This window comes from Muscardinus avellanarius (assembly GCF_963383645.1).
Source record: "Muscardinus avellanarius genome assembly, chromosome: 2".
NCBI lineage: Eukaryota > Metazoa > Chordata > Mammalia > Rodentia > Gliridae > Muscardinus > Muscardinus avellanarius.
The window spans coordinates 6,668,734-6,683,926 of record NC_137787.1 but is presented as its reverse complement, the minus strand read 5'-3'; the positions used below and the strand labels follow the sequence as shown (position 1 = coordinate 6,683,926).

At 44.0% G+C, this 15,193-nt stretch overlaps 1 protein-coding gene across 7 annotated transcripts in view; it reads left to right on the top strand.

The window, feature by feature from the left end:
• UGT1A8 (UDP glucuronosyltransferase family 1 member A8) overlaps window positions 1-14,210 on the top strand; it is a gene marked incomplete at both ends in the record, with an annotated part of 180,478 nt that extends 166,268 nt beyond the window's left edge. For 6 of the 7 annotated variants that reach the window (XM_080689157.1, XM_080689160.1, XM_080689156.1 and 3 more), the window contains 4 exons: window positions 7,699-7,830; window positions 10,272-10,359; window positions 10,638-10,857; window positions 13,913-14,210. In XM_080689157.1, the coding sequence (XP_080545283.1) occupies window positions 7,699-7,830; window positions 10,272-10,359; window positions 10,638-10,857; window positions 13,913-14,210 (738 nt within the window). Of the gene's footprint in view, window positions 1-1,569; window positions 2,434-7,698; window positions 7,831-10,271; window positions 10,360-10,637; window positions 10,858-13,912 lie in introns of those variants that run through there. The other variant, XM_080689155.1, reaches the window with a different exon arrangement.
• Window positions 14,211-15,193: the final 983 nt, after the last annotated feature.

Here is a 15,193-nt window from a genome sequence, read left to right as displayed (position 1 = left end):
TTACCCTCGTCTCCAATGTTACCAGTAGTGCTGGGTGAACACATTCTTCTTGCCCTGCAAGTCCTTCCTTTGGTCTTGTCTCCAGTTATTGTAACTGGGTAATGATTTGGAGATCCCAGCTTTCCTTCTGACTATAAATTTCAATCAGGAGCTTAGCGATAGTTGGCATACAGTAATGCTCGGTAAACACCAATTCTTATGTTTGTTTCTGTTTACCTGTCCCACTGCCTGCTATTTGGTCATCAAAGTGTCTCCTAGACCTTAAGCCAGGGCAATGAATGTAATGGGACTTGCTGCTATTAGCTCATCTATTCTGATTTCCTACTTGTAGCATATCCCTTTCTTAGTGAGTAAAGACCTATTCTTAGAGAGGACTTCTGTGCCTATGAACTCAAGTGGATTTCCCTTTGTAGTCATTCTCCACTGCAGCAGCACCTCCATCCCCGCCCCACACCATCCATTTCTTTCCTAGTATGTTTCACCATCTCTCAGGTCCTGGTTTATCAGTTTACGATGTGAGTCTGCTTCCTGGTGGAGCTTTAATTCTAAGGAGGCAGGAGACTCCGTGGTGTTAGGCTAGACTGTAGCCTCCATACTCAGGGTTGTGCCAGGCTAAATAATTTTTTTTTGGTACCAGGGATTTAACCCAGGGGCCTTCTACCTTTGAGCTATACCCCTAGCCCTTCTTAGTTTTTACTTTGAAATAGGGTCTTGCTAAGTTGTTGATGGTCTTGCTAACTTGCTGAGACTGGCTTTGAACTTGTGGTACTCCTTACTCACCCTCCCAAATACTGGGATTATAGGTAGTGTGCCCCACCATATGAGGCTTCAATAAATATTTGTTGGATGACTGAGCCCAAAAGTGATGTAAGTGGGGAGGCAGACCTCCAAGTGAGCAGTGACAAAGGGCATTCTTGAAGTTTCTAGGCCAAAGGGGGGTTGTAATGCCCTATTCTTTCCTTTCCAAAGGCTAAGAAACTTTCCATTGCTGGAAAGGAAGTCTACTGCATCACTCCATGGTCCTTTCCCCTCTCTGTTAACACCTGCTTTTTATCTTTTTCTCCCTTCCCCTTTCTTTCATTGGCACTGGGAATTGAACCCGGGGGCATTTTATCACTGAACTACTCCCTGACTGTTTTAGCTTTTATTCTGAGACCAAGTCTTGCTCAGTTGCAAAGGCTATGCTCCAACTGGTGATTATGTGTGCCTCAGCCTCCCAAGTAGCTGGGTTTACAGGCATGCACCACCTTGCCTGGCTGGTAACACTTTCTAGATCCATGAACAAACTAATTTGATGCATCCAAAGATACTAGAAATATTTTAATTTCAGTGCTCATTCATGGTTGTGATTTGGGGAAGAAATTCTAGCCAGTTCTCCTGTTGTTGCCTGTGAAGAAACCCAGTAGGGCCCCACCTCGTGGTCTTTGATAGCAAACTTCCAGCCCACTTTGTGGGAGGAGCCTTTTAGCCATGTGGCACAATCAAACATTAACTTGGTCTATAACATGGCTCTTGCCACACGTGGGCAGGTGAAGGTGTACCTCTGGCTGGATCAGAGGCAGGGACACCATGGCCGCGTTCTCTCAGGTCTCATGTCCCCTGGTCCTGGCCCTCTTGCTGTGGACACTTGGCCCCTCTGTGTCCCACGCTGGGAAGCTGTTGGTGATCCCAATAGATGGCAGCCACTGGCTGAGCATGCTCGGAGTCCTCCAGCAGCTGCAGCAGAGGGGACACGAAGTAGTGGTCGTAGTGCCAGATGCCTCCATATACATAAAAGAAGAACCGTTTTTCACCCTGAAGAAATACCACGTGCCATTCCAAAGGAAGGACCTGGAGTCCACTTTCATCAATCTTGGGTATAGTGCTTTTGACAATGATCCCTTCCTGCAGCGCGTGATCAAACTATACAAGTCAGCCCAAAGGAACTCTGCTTTGCTTTTCTCTGGCTGTTCACAACTGGTGCACAACAAGGAGCTCTTGGCCTCCCTGGGGGAAAGCAGGTTCGATGCGGTGTTGACAGACCCTTTCCTTCTCTGTGGCCCCATCGTGGCTCAGTACCTGGCTCTGCCTGCCGTCTACTTCCTGAATGCGTTGCCCTGTAATCTGCATTCTGAAGCTACCCAGTGCCCCAGCCCCATGTCCTATGTGCCCAGGACTCTGTCCTCAAACCCAGATCACATGACCTTCCTCCAGAGAGTGAAGAATGCACTCATTGCCTTGACAGAAAACTTCATGTGCAATATGGTCTATTCCCCCTATGCATCACTTGCCTCAGAAGTCCTTCAGAGAGACCTAACTGTCCGGGATCTTACGAGCTATGCATCTGTGTGGCTGATGAGAACTGACTTTGTGAAGAATTACCCCAAACCCATCATGCCCAATATGGTTTTTATTGGTGGGATCAACTGCCTTCACAAAAAACCACTATCCAAGGTGTGTATTTGCATGGGTTGTGCCCATGTTCTTCCAAGTGCTTTGCTGGAAGGACCTTTGTTCAGACGTGCTGAGCCTGTATACTGAGATAGTTCTGCATGCCTTCTTTTGTTAATTTCTATCTTGTGGTTCTCCCAGGCTAGAGAGTGTCTGTCTTGGGCATCATCTTCCGGGTTATTTCTTCATAGCTAATATTTTGGTTAAGCAGGTTTGGGGCACCTTATTCTGAGAGCTTCATTGGGTAGGATTCAATTTAATGTGACAATCTGAATTTGGGACACCTTTCAGAGAAAAAAATTATGCTGCATGTACTTTGCCCAGGATTGCATGAGATAGCCGAAGTTCAGGTCTGATCGAAAGTTCTTTGGCGTTTATAGCTCCTGGCAAGGGGAGTTGCTTTCATGGTCCTGGTTAAAGTTCTACCTTTGAGCTATACCCCCAGCCCTCTTTATTTTTTACTTTGAAATAGGGTCTTGCTAACTTGCTGAGACTGGCTTTGAACTTGTGGTACTCCTTCCTCAGCCTCCCAAATACTGGGATTATAGGTGGTGTGCCCCGCCATACGAGGCTTCAGTAAATATCCCCAAACCCCTCTTCTCTGCTAGTAAGATAACTACTCACTAGGTTGAGCCAAATCAGGCTAGCTAATTAGGTCAACTAATATGCTAACTTTTTTCCTACAGAATTTGAAGTGTGCATAAAGCCACATTCTTGGAATGCTCTTGGACATCTCAGTGGAGATGACAGGAATAAGAGAAGAGGCTCCTTGTCATAGAAGGTTCAGGAAGGACTCTCCCAGGAGGGACATCTCGGGGGCCATTTATTCCTAAATTCTTCAAATACTGGTTGTGGAGCTGGGTGTGGAAGTTCATGCCTGTAATCCTAGTACTTGGAAGGCCGAGACAGGAGAAATGCAAGTTTGTGGCCAGCCTCAGCAATTTAGCTAGACCCTCTGGAACTTAGTTTCACAAGTAAAAAATAAAACTTGTGATCTGCCTTGGAGAGCACTGGACCTTGTTTCCAGTGTCTTTGAGGTGATACATCTTTCAGTGATGGTGTAGTTATAATGATGAGGAGAATTTGGGGGCATTGGAAAGAACTGCAGTGGGAAATCAGGTGTTGGGTTGGTGCCTTCTCTACTACCTGTGAGCAGATTCTTCTTCTGTGGGCTTTAAGTCCTCACCTCTAAGGTGGAGAGATAGCTGTTGACCTGTTGAAGCCGGTTTAGAATCTTGGTGTCCTTTGGCCTGTTGCCCAAGTGTGTATTGGATGTGGGAGTCAGTTTGAGAAAAAGCAAGATGTCACTGTGGTCAGTTTGAAAAAGAGCCCAATGTCACTTGTTTTCTAAAAAGAGATTATGAAGTCTAACAGTAGAGCTCATTGTGGTGGTACATGCCTGTATTCCCAGTACTTGGGAGGATGAGACATGAGGATCACAGGTTTAGGGCTAGCCTTGGTAACTTAGTGGTACTCTCAACAACCTAGCATTATCCTGTTTCAAAACAAACAAACAAACAAACAAAAATAAAATAAAAAGGGCTGAGGGTATAGCTTACAGGTAGAATGCCTCTTGAGTATAATCTCCAGTAAAACACACACACACACACACACACACACACACACACACACACATTTCAAGAGTAGAAAACCATTAATGATCCTCTTTCAGAAAGAGGAAAGGAATAGAACCAATGGGTGCATCTCAGATCAAAGGGAAAAAAAAATCTAGTCAACCTGTCCAAATCGCCGAGGCATAAAAGAGACATCACTGAAGGAACCAAGAGAAATCAGTTGCACTTTACATTCACTTTGAAATTTAAAGCTTTTTTTTCTTACTCTCTTGTGAGACCTCCACATTTGGACGTAACATTCCTTCTCCCGTCCTCCTTTTTCTCCTCCTGCGCCAGGCCCCTTCCACTATTCTACTGGTCTCTCTCCTCTTATCTGTTGTCACTCTTCTTTCTAGCTTCCACATATGAGAGAAAAAGGGAATTTTGATTTCTCCTGTTCTAAATTCCATATCAAGCATGAGGGGTTCTGAGTCCACTAGACTCCTAGAAGGTTTGACAAGGTCTGTGGCTAGCAAGGATCCCTGTTTGGCTACTCACCTTCCAGACAACTGGTTTCTTTTTGTCATTTTGTATTATGTTGCCATTGTTAGGGGCAGATGGTCTTTCTTTAAATGACTTTCTTCTTTAGGATGTTTATAAGGGCAGGCTGCTATATTTTGTCAACTGCTTTTCTAGCATTTATTAATAGAATCATATTCCCCCCTTTAAATTTACTAAGTGGTTAATTGTGTACACAGACCATTAGTAGTTGTCTTGTTCGGTGCAAGCAGGTTCAGAGGTGATCATATCTGGATAAATTATACCTGGTCCTTCTTTGTCTTATTTAAGGTATTTGTCAGAAATTTCACTTTTTTGAGAATGCCAATGTCAATCTCAATATCCTGTATGAGGAAGGGGTAGTGGGGAGGGAAGTGGGGAAATCCCATCTGGCGCTGTGTACACATACATCACTATCACTGTGATCTACATTATGATATGGGGCTATAATGCACCAATACAAGTTTAAAAAGGAAATTTCACTTTTTCTATATTAATCTCACCTCTTCTGTATGATTTTGTTTCATTTCTCTAGTACCTCCTAAATACCTTTGTCTTCAAGATTTCTTCTTTGTTCTTTTTAAACACTATGCAATTGGTATTTCTAATCTGGTTAGACAGATTGCTTTAGAAGGTGAATTTTGCCCATTTGAATTCAACAATGACTAGAATTGCTTGTATCTTCTAATATATTTCACGTGCTGTTCACTTTGCATTTCTCCCTTTGCCTGCTTTTTCGTGGTTAGTGAAGTTACTATTTATTTTCTCTTTGTCCGTTTGTTAGCTAGAAAATGCTACTCTCCACTTCTGTTCCTCTACTGGAAATTGTCCTATTCCTGACCCTCCTGATTAAAGTCTTGAATTTAGCCTGGCATGGTGGCGCATGCTTGTAATCCCAGCATTTGGGAGGCTGAGACCAGAGGATCGCGGTTCGTGGACAGCCTCAGCTACTTAGTAAGGCCCTCTGCAACTCAGTGAGACCCGGCTTCAAAATAAAAAGAATACAAAAAGAGGGCAGAAGGTGTAGCTCGGAGGTTGAATGCCTCTGGGTTCCATCCCTAGACACCCCCCCTCCCCCCAAAAAAAGAAAGTCCTGAACTTAATGAAAGAATGAAGATAAAGTCTTTATTTTAGGAAAGTCCCTAGAGAAAACACAACCTGGCTTTGACATGTGTTCGTTGGATCTGAAAGAATGATGATAGTAGAACAACATTTCGAGGCAAAGGGTGAGACTCAGGAGATCCTGGCCGTCATCCTTCTCTTGGGATGAGAGGCCGTCTCTGTGGAGAGAAGCAGTCAGAGGTCCCAGCCATCCATGCTGAGTCCCAGAGAATTAGCCGGATGGAAGCCCAGGGAGGCCAGAGGCTTCAAGAAGGTGAAGGGTGTGTGGGACAGGAGGCCAAAGTAGGCATGCACAATAGTAACGAGCAATATTTACAAAAGATGTTTGGCAAGGAAAAGTGTAATAGAAACTCCAAAAATAAATATAATGCTCAGGAAAACACAGGCGCTGTTTTAAAGGTCTCAGTTAAGCCAGGAGGCATGGTGGTTCACACTTGTAGTCTCAATACTTGGGAGGCTGAGATAGGAGGATCCCAGGTTTGTGGCCAGCCTCAGCAACTTATTGAGGCCACCTGAAACTTAGTGAGATCGTGTTTCAAGATAAAGAATAAAAAATAGGGCTGGGGTTGTATCTCAAAGGTAGAATTCCCCTGAGGTTCAATCCTCAATACTGCAAAAATAAATAAATAAATAAATAAATAATAAACAAAAGTGGGCAGGGCCCATTGGGCAGGGAAATTCATTCTGTGGGATGTGGGGGTCCTCATCTTTCTTGGAAGGGGACAATATGTGGGGGAATGAAATGATATTTTTAGTTAGCATGTTGCTTCACTCTTTGGCCACTCTAGAGACTACAAAAATTAGAGCAAAGTGTAGGGAAACTTTGACCATGGAGGGGATGGGCCACAGCTCTATTGAACCCCATAAAAGCTGGCATGGGGCTGGGTGTTGGCCACGATACACAATCACTATAGCTAAGCTCCGTAGAGCAAAACTCTGTAGCTGAACTTTTATGCCCTTTGAGCTCTAGTTGGGTGCAGCTCTATAACCGTGGTGTTTATGGTCCTGAGTCTGATTTTGTGTTGAAGACATCCTTCTGGTTGCTGAGTGGGTATGGGAGAGTGGAAAGGAGGAGAAATCAGGCTCTGCCCCTTACAGGAGCAAAGGTGCCAGGAAATATAGGTCAGCCCTTGGCCCTTACTCCATAGAGAAGGGCACTTGGTGGTGAGCTGTTCCTCTACAGAGAAGAGGGAGGGAGAAGAGGAGAGGGATGTGCTGTGATGCTCAGGAGGGAGGAGTCAGATGATGACGCTCGGGAGGGAGGAGTCAGAAGAGCACCTGTCCCAGTGAGAGGATGAGCCTAGCAGAGAGGCCAAGATCAATGCACAGACACTGAACTGGAGGATTTGTGGCGGCCAGGGCTGGTGCATGTGGTTGGAGGAGAGCGGGCTCTTCTGGGGAGAGGGCTCAGTGTTCGTGCTCTCCTGGTGGCTGAGTTCAGCAGAAGTCGCTGCCCACCGCAAGTGTGCAAAGCCCTGTGGGAGTGTCTGCATCTCCCACGCAGGGTGGCCAAGGTCAGGTTGTGGTGTGCTCAGGGCTCTTCTGGTTTAGGGCTGAATGCACCACGTGCCAGGGGACCCCTCGGGTGTGGGTTGGAAACATTGGAGACAGCCTGGAAGACTCTCAGAGTTAGTTAGATCACTAATAAGCCACAGTTGGGGAAAACTGCCATACTTACTCACTGCTCTATTTTCCCTATGTAGAATGGGCATGGTGTGTGAATGCATGTGTGTGTGTTTATGTGTGTACGTGTATGCTTTCATATATGCGAGCATGTGTAGTTGCATGCGTGTGTGTATGTATGTGCATGCATGTGCCTTGGCTTTTCTTTCAGAAAACTGGCCCATCACTCGGATTCTGCATCTGAAGGAGCTCCCTGAGATGTAGACTCCGTAAGACTTGTGCTTTAAGAACTTCAGTTTTTATTTCAAGCGCGCCTTTATCCTATTCTTAGAAGGAAGATATTTAGTTCATAGCTTACTATTCCAAAGAAGATGAGAAAAAAACTGACTGGGAATTTCTCTCTTTTCTCTAGGAATTTGAAGCCCACATTAACGCCTCTGGAGAACATGGAATTGTGGTTTTCTCCTTAGGATCAATGGTCTCAGAGATTCCGGAGGAGAAAGCTATGGAGATCGCCGAGGGCTTGGGAAGGATACCGCAGACAGTAAGACCCAAATGGCTCCTTCATACCCATCTTCAGTCTATCTTCATGGGAGTTTTTGCTCCAGATTTCTAGCATCTAACTAAATTCTAGTATTTGAAATTTTAAAATTGGGCGTTCCTTGCCAATACCCAACTTCTATTCCAACCTTCGTCTTCCCCCTCCCCCAATTTAACTCTGAATTACTTTTTTTTTTTTTTTTTTGGTGGTACTGGGGGTGGAACCCAGAGGCTTTCTACCACCGGGCTATACTCCCAGACCTTTTTTTATATTTTTTATTTGGAAACAGGGTCTCACTAAGTTGCTGAGAGCCTCACTAAGCAGTTGAGGCTAGCTTCGAACCCGTGCGATCCTCCTGTCTCAGCCTCCCAAGCGCGGGGATTACAAGCGTGCGCCACCACGCCCAGCTTTCTGAATTACTCTTAAACCATAGCTACTTCACTTGGAAGTCACATTTCTCTAAGTAAGAGACTCGAGAGTATGGGTGAGATTTTAGTTCAAACAAATAAACACGAGGTTTCTTCAGGTAAAACAGGCACATTTCTCCTCAAAACTGTTGGTTAGGACCTCGAATTTGTTCCATACATTTCTGTGTCTAGTGCTGTATCCACCTGCTTCTTTAGGTAAACCTGCCCTTGACGCTCAGGAAAGGGCACACATCCCCTGCACAGGGTGATGCGTGCCGAAAGCCAGCTAGTCCAATGGGGCGCGAGTTTGCTCGCGGTCGAGGGTCTCAGTAAAGGTGGGGAAGGACAGAGTGATTTTCTACAGATTCTTATCTGTAGCGGTTCTTTCCTAGGAAAATAATCCTATGATCGGCGCTTTTAAAAAGAACCTGACATGGATCGATGCTTCTTGTGCAATCGAACACTTTATTTTGGACACAAGATTTTTTATATATTCCCCTCTCCCAGTGAATTTCTAGTAAAAAGAAGTGCAAAACACCCAAGGTACAAAAGAGAGATACACATGCAGATTACCAACCCTGAACAAGACAAAAGTAAAGCTTGGGATATTCCAGGTCTTTGTGTTTGAAATCAGTCCCATTATCTCAGGTGGGCCTTGTGCTCGGGAGCCCAGCCCCCTTTGGCCTTGCAGCTGCAGAGGCTTCTATTTGGCTAAAAGTCACACCCAAAATCACTTGAAGAATTTAGTTTTTAAGATCACTCGAAGAATCCAGTTTTTAAGAGTTTTCATTCCTAGGGCTTAGTCCAATGTCCTCCTTTATATATAATGGGGGACGAAGTCCGAGATTCCAGCTTTCATATAGTTATCGTAAGGAAAATCCGTGTTCCTTTATGATGATTTAAGGAATTTCGATGAATGTCTGCTGGATTTTGTCTGCAATACTATCCGCGGTCTGAAAACTTAAACAAACTCATGACACAGTTTAGCAGGTAAACACCAAGAAATAACATGAAGTCTTTAGATTTAGTTGTCAGATATATTTCTCTAGCAGCTGAGCATTTTCCTTCTTTTAATAATCCATATTCCTATCACTAACCTTCTGCAACTTTCTTTTCTTTTCTGATTACCCTAATTCTCTCTTTCCCATTCGGGCCAATCTCAGGATAAGCTCTTCTTCATACAAAATACTTTCTTATTCTCACCATATTTTCTTTCTTTCATCTTTACACATCTATTTTATCTGTCCTTTGTTTTGACATAGCTATTTTTAACCAGGTGGTGTCGCTGTATTGAAGGTCGAAGGTGGACTGGAATGCTGCTTCTAATTACCATTTGAGCAAGGCTGAAAGTTTACTGGAAGGACATGGATTCAATTTTCACTCACAGTCCTGATCTTTTTTCCACCGGAGCAATTTCATGTGGAAAGTTAAAAGAATCATTACTAAAAGAATAGTAGTTATGAAAGAATATCTAAGAGTGGAGAATACTTTTTGCCAGCGACCACACCTTCTCTCGGGGCTTATTTCTCACTTTGAGAATCGCCTATGACTACATGGATTCTCACACATGTAGATGCCGAGATGGGGTGGACAGCAAAGTCTTGGCAGATGCGAGCGGTTGTCACCTGTTCCCCAGGTGCTCACCCTCCTGGCCACCCCCCGCCCCCGCCTGTGTGGTCACTGAGGCTTTGCTCTTGAGACACTTTTATCAATTCTGCTTTTTCAAAGGGTTTACTGTTCCAGGTACTAGAGCAGATTTTTAAAAAATCATATTATTTTTATTTATTTTTTTGCAGTACTAGGGATGGAACCAGGGTCATTCTACCTTTGAGCTGCACCACCAGCCCTATTTTTTTTATTCTTTATTTTGAAGCAGGGTCTTAGTAATTTGTGGAGGGCCTCACTAAATAGCTGAGGCTGTCCTCGAACCCAGATCTTCCTGTCTCAGCCTCCCGAATGCTGGGATTACAAGCGTGTACCGCCACACCCGGCTCCGTATTACTGTTTTTGTTCAACTCTTCCTTTTGTCCCTGCAAGGTCCTGTGGCGCTACACTGGAACTCCACCACCAAATCTTGCGAAGAATACCATCCTCGTCAAGTGGTTACCCCAAAATGATCTGCTCGGTACGTCGGGAGGATTCGATGTGTGGGTCAGAGCAGGGTTAAGTGAAAATGGTGGCGTAGCAGGTGGCTCTTGGGATCTTCAGCTTGCAGGTATGAAGGCAGCAGACCACAGGTTGCTTTTTATCTGTGGAGCATGTCAACACACATTTTCTTCTGACACCTCTCAAGGGTTCCAGGAGCACTGAGAACATGGAGATCTCAGGGTGTTCTCAGGATCTGGACGAGGGCAGACTGGGAACTGAGGCTGACCTCTGCGTCCCTCCCTGCCGTGCCCACAGGTCACCCCAAGACTCGAGCATTCATCACGCACTCTGGCTCCCACGGCATCTACGAGGGCATATGCAATGGTGTCCCGATGGTGATGATGCCCTTGTTCGGTGACCAGATGGACAACGCAAAGCGCATGGAGACCCGGGGCGCTGGCGTGACCCTGAATGTCCTCGAAATGACTTCTGATGACCTAGCAAACGCCCTAAAAACCGTCATCAATGACAAAAGGTAAGAGACATGTAACAAGGAATATTACTGACCATGTATTGGCGCCAGCATCCATGTTAATATTCAGTGTGCAAACAAGCACACAGAAATCTAGATTCTTAGATAATATAATTTGGAGCTATTATTGCTCACTTCACGAAAGGAGTCTAGTTCCTGTATAAATTACCATAGAATTTATTCAAAGAATTATTTCCCTTAGTAGAAATTTATAAAGAAACAGTGTCACCATAATAGACTGCTGATCTGTAAGTTCCAGCAGAGAGAAATATTCCATTACAAGAGGCATAGTATGGAGAAGATAAAGGAAACCAGGTGCTTAGGACTTTCCCCAGAGCTGGAACCCAGGAGGCTTCTTATCCATGTGGCATTAAAATGTGTGTTATAGAGTATCACAGAACACAGAGTCAGAATAAAAGCAAAAGCAAATTTGTTCACTGTTCACTTGGGAGCCACCTCTATCTTCTTGTGAATCTTCATGTTTCCAGCACTGTAAGCAGACACGGTACCTCCATAGCATAAAAGGAGCTGGGAAATTTTCAAAAGTCAATTCATGCAGACAACTGGGCCCTAGTAGGTGCTCAAAGAAATACTGAGTGAATGGCTGGGTGTGGTGAAGTGTGCCTGTGATCCCGGCCACCTGGAAGACTGAGGCAGGAGGACTGCAGGTCTGAGGCAAGCCCGGGCAATTGGAGACACCTCATCTCAAAATTTAAAAACAGTTTCTTTGAATGAAGGAAGGAAGGAAGGAAGGAAGGAAGGAAGGAAGGAAGGAAGGAAGGAAAGTTATAAGAAAATCTATCTTAAGAGTAGATTTACGCGTTGGGCATGGTGGCTCACGCTTGTAATCCCCGCGCTTGGGAGGTGGAGACAGGAGGATCACGCAGGTTCGAAGGCAGCCACACTGGCTTAAGAGACCCTGTTTCCAAATTTTAAAAAGTATAAAATAGGTCTGGGAGTATAGCCCGGAGATACAAGGGTTTCCAGGAACCCCAGAACCACCAAGAAAAAAAAAATGAAAATAGAATAAAAAGGGTGGGAGGGTAAATTAAAAAAGATAAATTTATGTAAAAAGATGTCTAACAGAATTTATAGTCACGTATAACTATTATATTATAGTACTAAAATTAAAGACATGTTAGCCGGGCGTGGTGGCGCACACTTGTAATCCCCGCGCTTGGGAGGTGGAGACAGGAGGATCGCGCAGGTTCGAAGCCAGCCGTGCTGGCGTAAGAGACCCTGTTTCAAAAAACATATAAAATAGGTCTGGGAGTGTAGCCCGGAGGAAGAAGGGCTTCCAGGAACCCCAGTACCACACACACACACAAAAAAAGACATGTTAAAGGACAACCGTGAGCAGTAGGACTCAGTGTCCTGCTTTTCTTTTTCTTCTCCACGTTACCTTTCTTCCTCTATCTTCCTCCTCCTTTGTTTCTCTTCTGCTTCTTTTTTGCAGTGTATCCATACCCTAGAGTTGAACTGTGGACCCATCTGGGACTTGTCCTGATTTAGCAGTCAGCACTGTCCAAAATAAATGGCATCCATTCTGCATTATCAGGCGCATAGATGATTTTAGCAGTTTCAGTACTTGGGTGGCCTGATGTTTTACCAAGTGGTTTAAAAGTATGCTACCACTGCCGGGCGTGGTGGCGCACGCTTGTAATCCCCGCGCTTGGGAGGCAGAGACAGGAGGATCGCGCAGGTTCGAAGCCAGCCATGCTGGCGTAAGAGACCCTGTTTCAAAAAATATAAAATAGGTCTGGGAGTGTAGCCCAGAGGTAGAAGGGTTTCCAGGAACCCCAGTACCACCAAAAAAAAAACAAAAAAAAAAACCAAAAAAACCCCAAAAGTATGCTTCCACCTCGGAGCTGGCTTTATTTATTTATTTATTTATTTATTTATTTATTTATTTATGGTACTGGGGATGGGACCCAGGGGCATTTTACCTCAGAGCTACACCCCCAACCCTATTTTTTATTCATTATTTTGAAACAGGGTCTCACTGAGTTGCAGAGGGCCTCACTAAGCAGCTGAGGCTGTCCACGAATCAGGATCCTCCTGTCTCACCCTCCCAAATGCTGGGATTACAAGTGTGTACCACCATGCCTGGCTTGCAGCTGGCTTTAAAATGGCTTTTGAGCCAGGTGTGGTGGTATATCCCAATACTTGAAAAGCTGAGACAGGAGGATTCCAGGTTCGAGGATAGCCTCAGCAGTATAGTGAGACCTAACAAAACCTTTTTTTCATTTATTTTGTGGTACTGGAGATTGAAACCAGGGGCATCCTACCCCTGAGTTATACCCCCAACCCTAATTTTGTATTCTTTATTTTGAAACAGAGTCTCACTAAGTTGTGGAGGGGATCACTAAGTAGGTGAAGCTGGCTGCAGACCTGCAATCCTCCTGTCTCAGCCTCCCAAGCACTGGGATTACAAGCATGCGCCACCACATCTGGCAATGAGATCTTGTTTCAAAATGAAAAAAAAAAAGGCCATGTAGTTCAAAGATAGAATGCCCCAGTGTTCAATCCCCAGCACCAAAATAAATACAAAGACAAATAAATAAACAAATAAATAGAATAACTTTTTATTTGGCCATATGTTTTGAACTTCAAATGAGAGATCACCCCTAATTTCTGACATGACCGTGTCCTTTATTTTAATATAAAGAAGTATAAGTATTTCTATATTTTTATATATGTAGAATATACTTTCTCACAAAATTCTTATTTATTTTAAAAAATGTGTACTCTAATTTTCTTCTAGAAAGAAAAGAAGTAGGAAGCAAGGTTTAAATATATATAAAATTATCATTTTGCCTTCTAATCTCCCTTCTCTCCCTCCCTCCTCCCGCCGATATCCTTTCTTTCTTCCTTTCTCTTTTTTCTCCTCCTCTTCCTCCCCTTCCTCTTCTTTTTTTTGAGATAAGAAACATTTAATAAGTGTGTGTGGGTGTGGTATGTGCATGCACTTTTTCTTTTGGGTTTTTTTCTACCATAAAGGCAGGGTTGTTCATTCTTACAAATGTTAGAGCTTTTAACATAACTGTCTTGTGTTCAGCTACAAGGACAACATCATGCGCCTCTCCAGCCTGCACAAGGACCGTCCCATTGAGCCCTTAGACCTGGCCGTGTTCTGGGTGGAGTTCGTGATGAGGCACAAGGGAGCGCCGCACCTGCGCCCCGCCGCGCACGACCTCACCTGGTACCAGTACCACTCCTTGGACGTCATTGGCTTCCTCCTGGCCATCGTGCTCACCGTGGCCTTCATTGTCTTTCAGTGTTGTGCCTACGGCTGCCGGAAATGCTTCGGGAAGAAGGGGAGAGTCAAGAAAGCCCACAAGTCCAAGGCACATTAAGAAATGGGTGGGAAGTGAGGTGAAAATTTGATCAATCCTCCAATCACTTGCAAACTTGAAAACAGCATCAGTATTAAATTAATTTTATTCTTAAGGAAATAATGTTGCTGTTGTTAGACGTCTCCAGAACGTTTTCAAAAAGAAACATAAACAGTTTGTTAGTCATATCTACTGGTATTTGGAATGTGTTCTGTTTCTCTAATACCTTTAATCTAGGCTCCACTTGTCACCTTCAGGGGACTTACAGAGAGCTTTGCACTCTGCGTTATTTTTTTTTTTTTACTCAGAAATGTGGCCTGTTGGGAGCATGGGATTCACAGCTCTCCCTCTTTGGGTGGCAGTGTTCACACCTTTGCCTGGGTTCCCTGGGATGCTGTGTTCAGAAAGTTCACCCGTGATGGTTGGTCCTTGTGTTTGTCATGCCTCCTTGTTCATCACAAGCATGCACCACCACATCTGGCTATGAGACGTGACCTGTAAGTTCAAGTTCTGTGCTTTGGGAAGGAAAACCTTTGTACCTCGAGGCTGTACTGGATGTGAATGAATGACCTGGAGTTCTTAAGAACAGAGTATGATTGCAGGTGGGGTGATTATGCTATAATTGATGGGTGGTGTCTTTGAGAGGATAATTATTGCTTTTACCAAATGGATCTGAATGTAACAAAAACCAAACCTAGTACATTAGGGCAGATATATTTACTCTGATGTTTTTCACAACTAAAAATTTATAATAAATTGATATAAATTATATTTCATAGGTGTTTTTCTCTTCATTGGTGTTTATTGTTAAATTGTATGTTATAAGTATGAAGGTAATGCATAATTATGAAAATATATAGAAATATACATACACACATGCACTGAATGTACACACAGACAACAGAAAACACAAGAAAAGAAGAATATCAAGAAATAGCCATTGTTACTGCTAGTTTAGATTTTATTTATTTATTTATTTTTATTTTTTTGCTGGCCACAAGCAC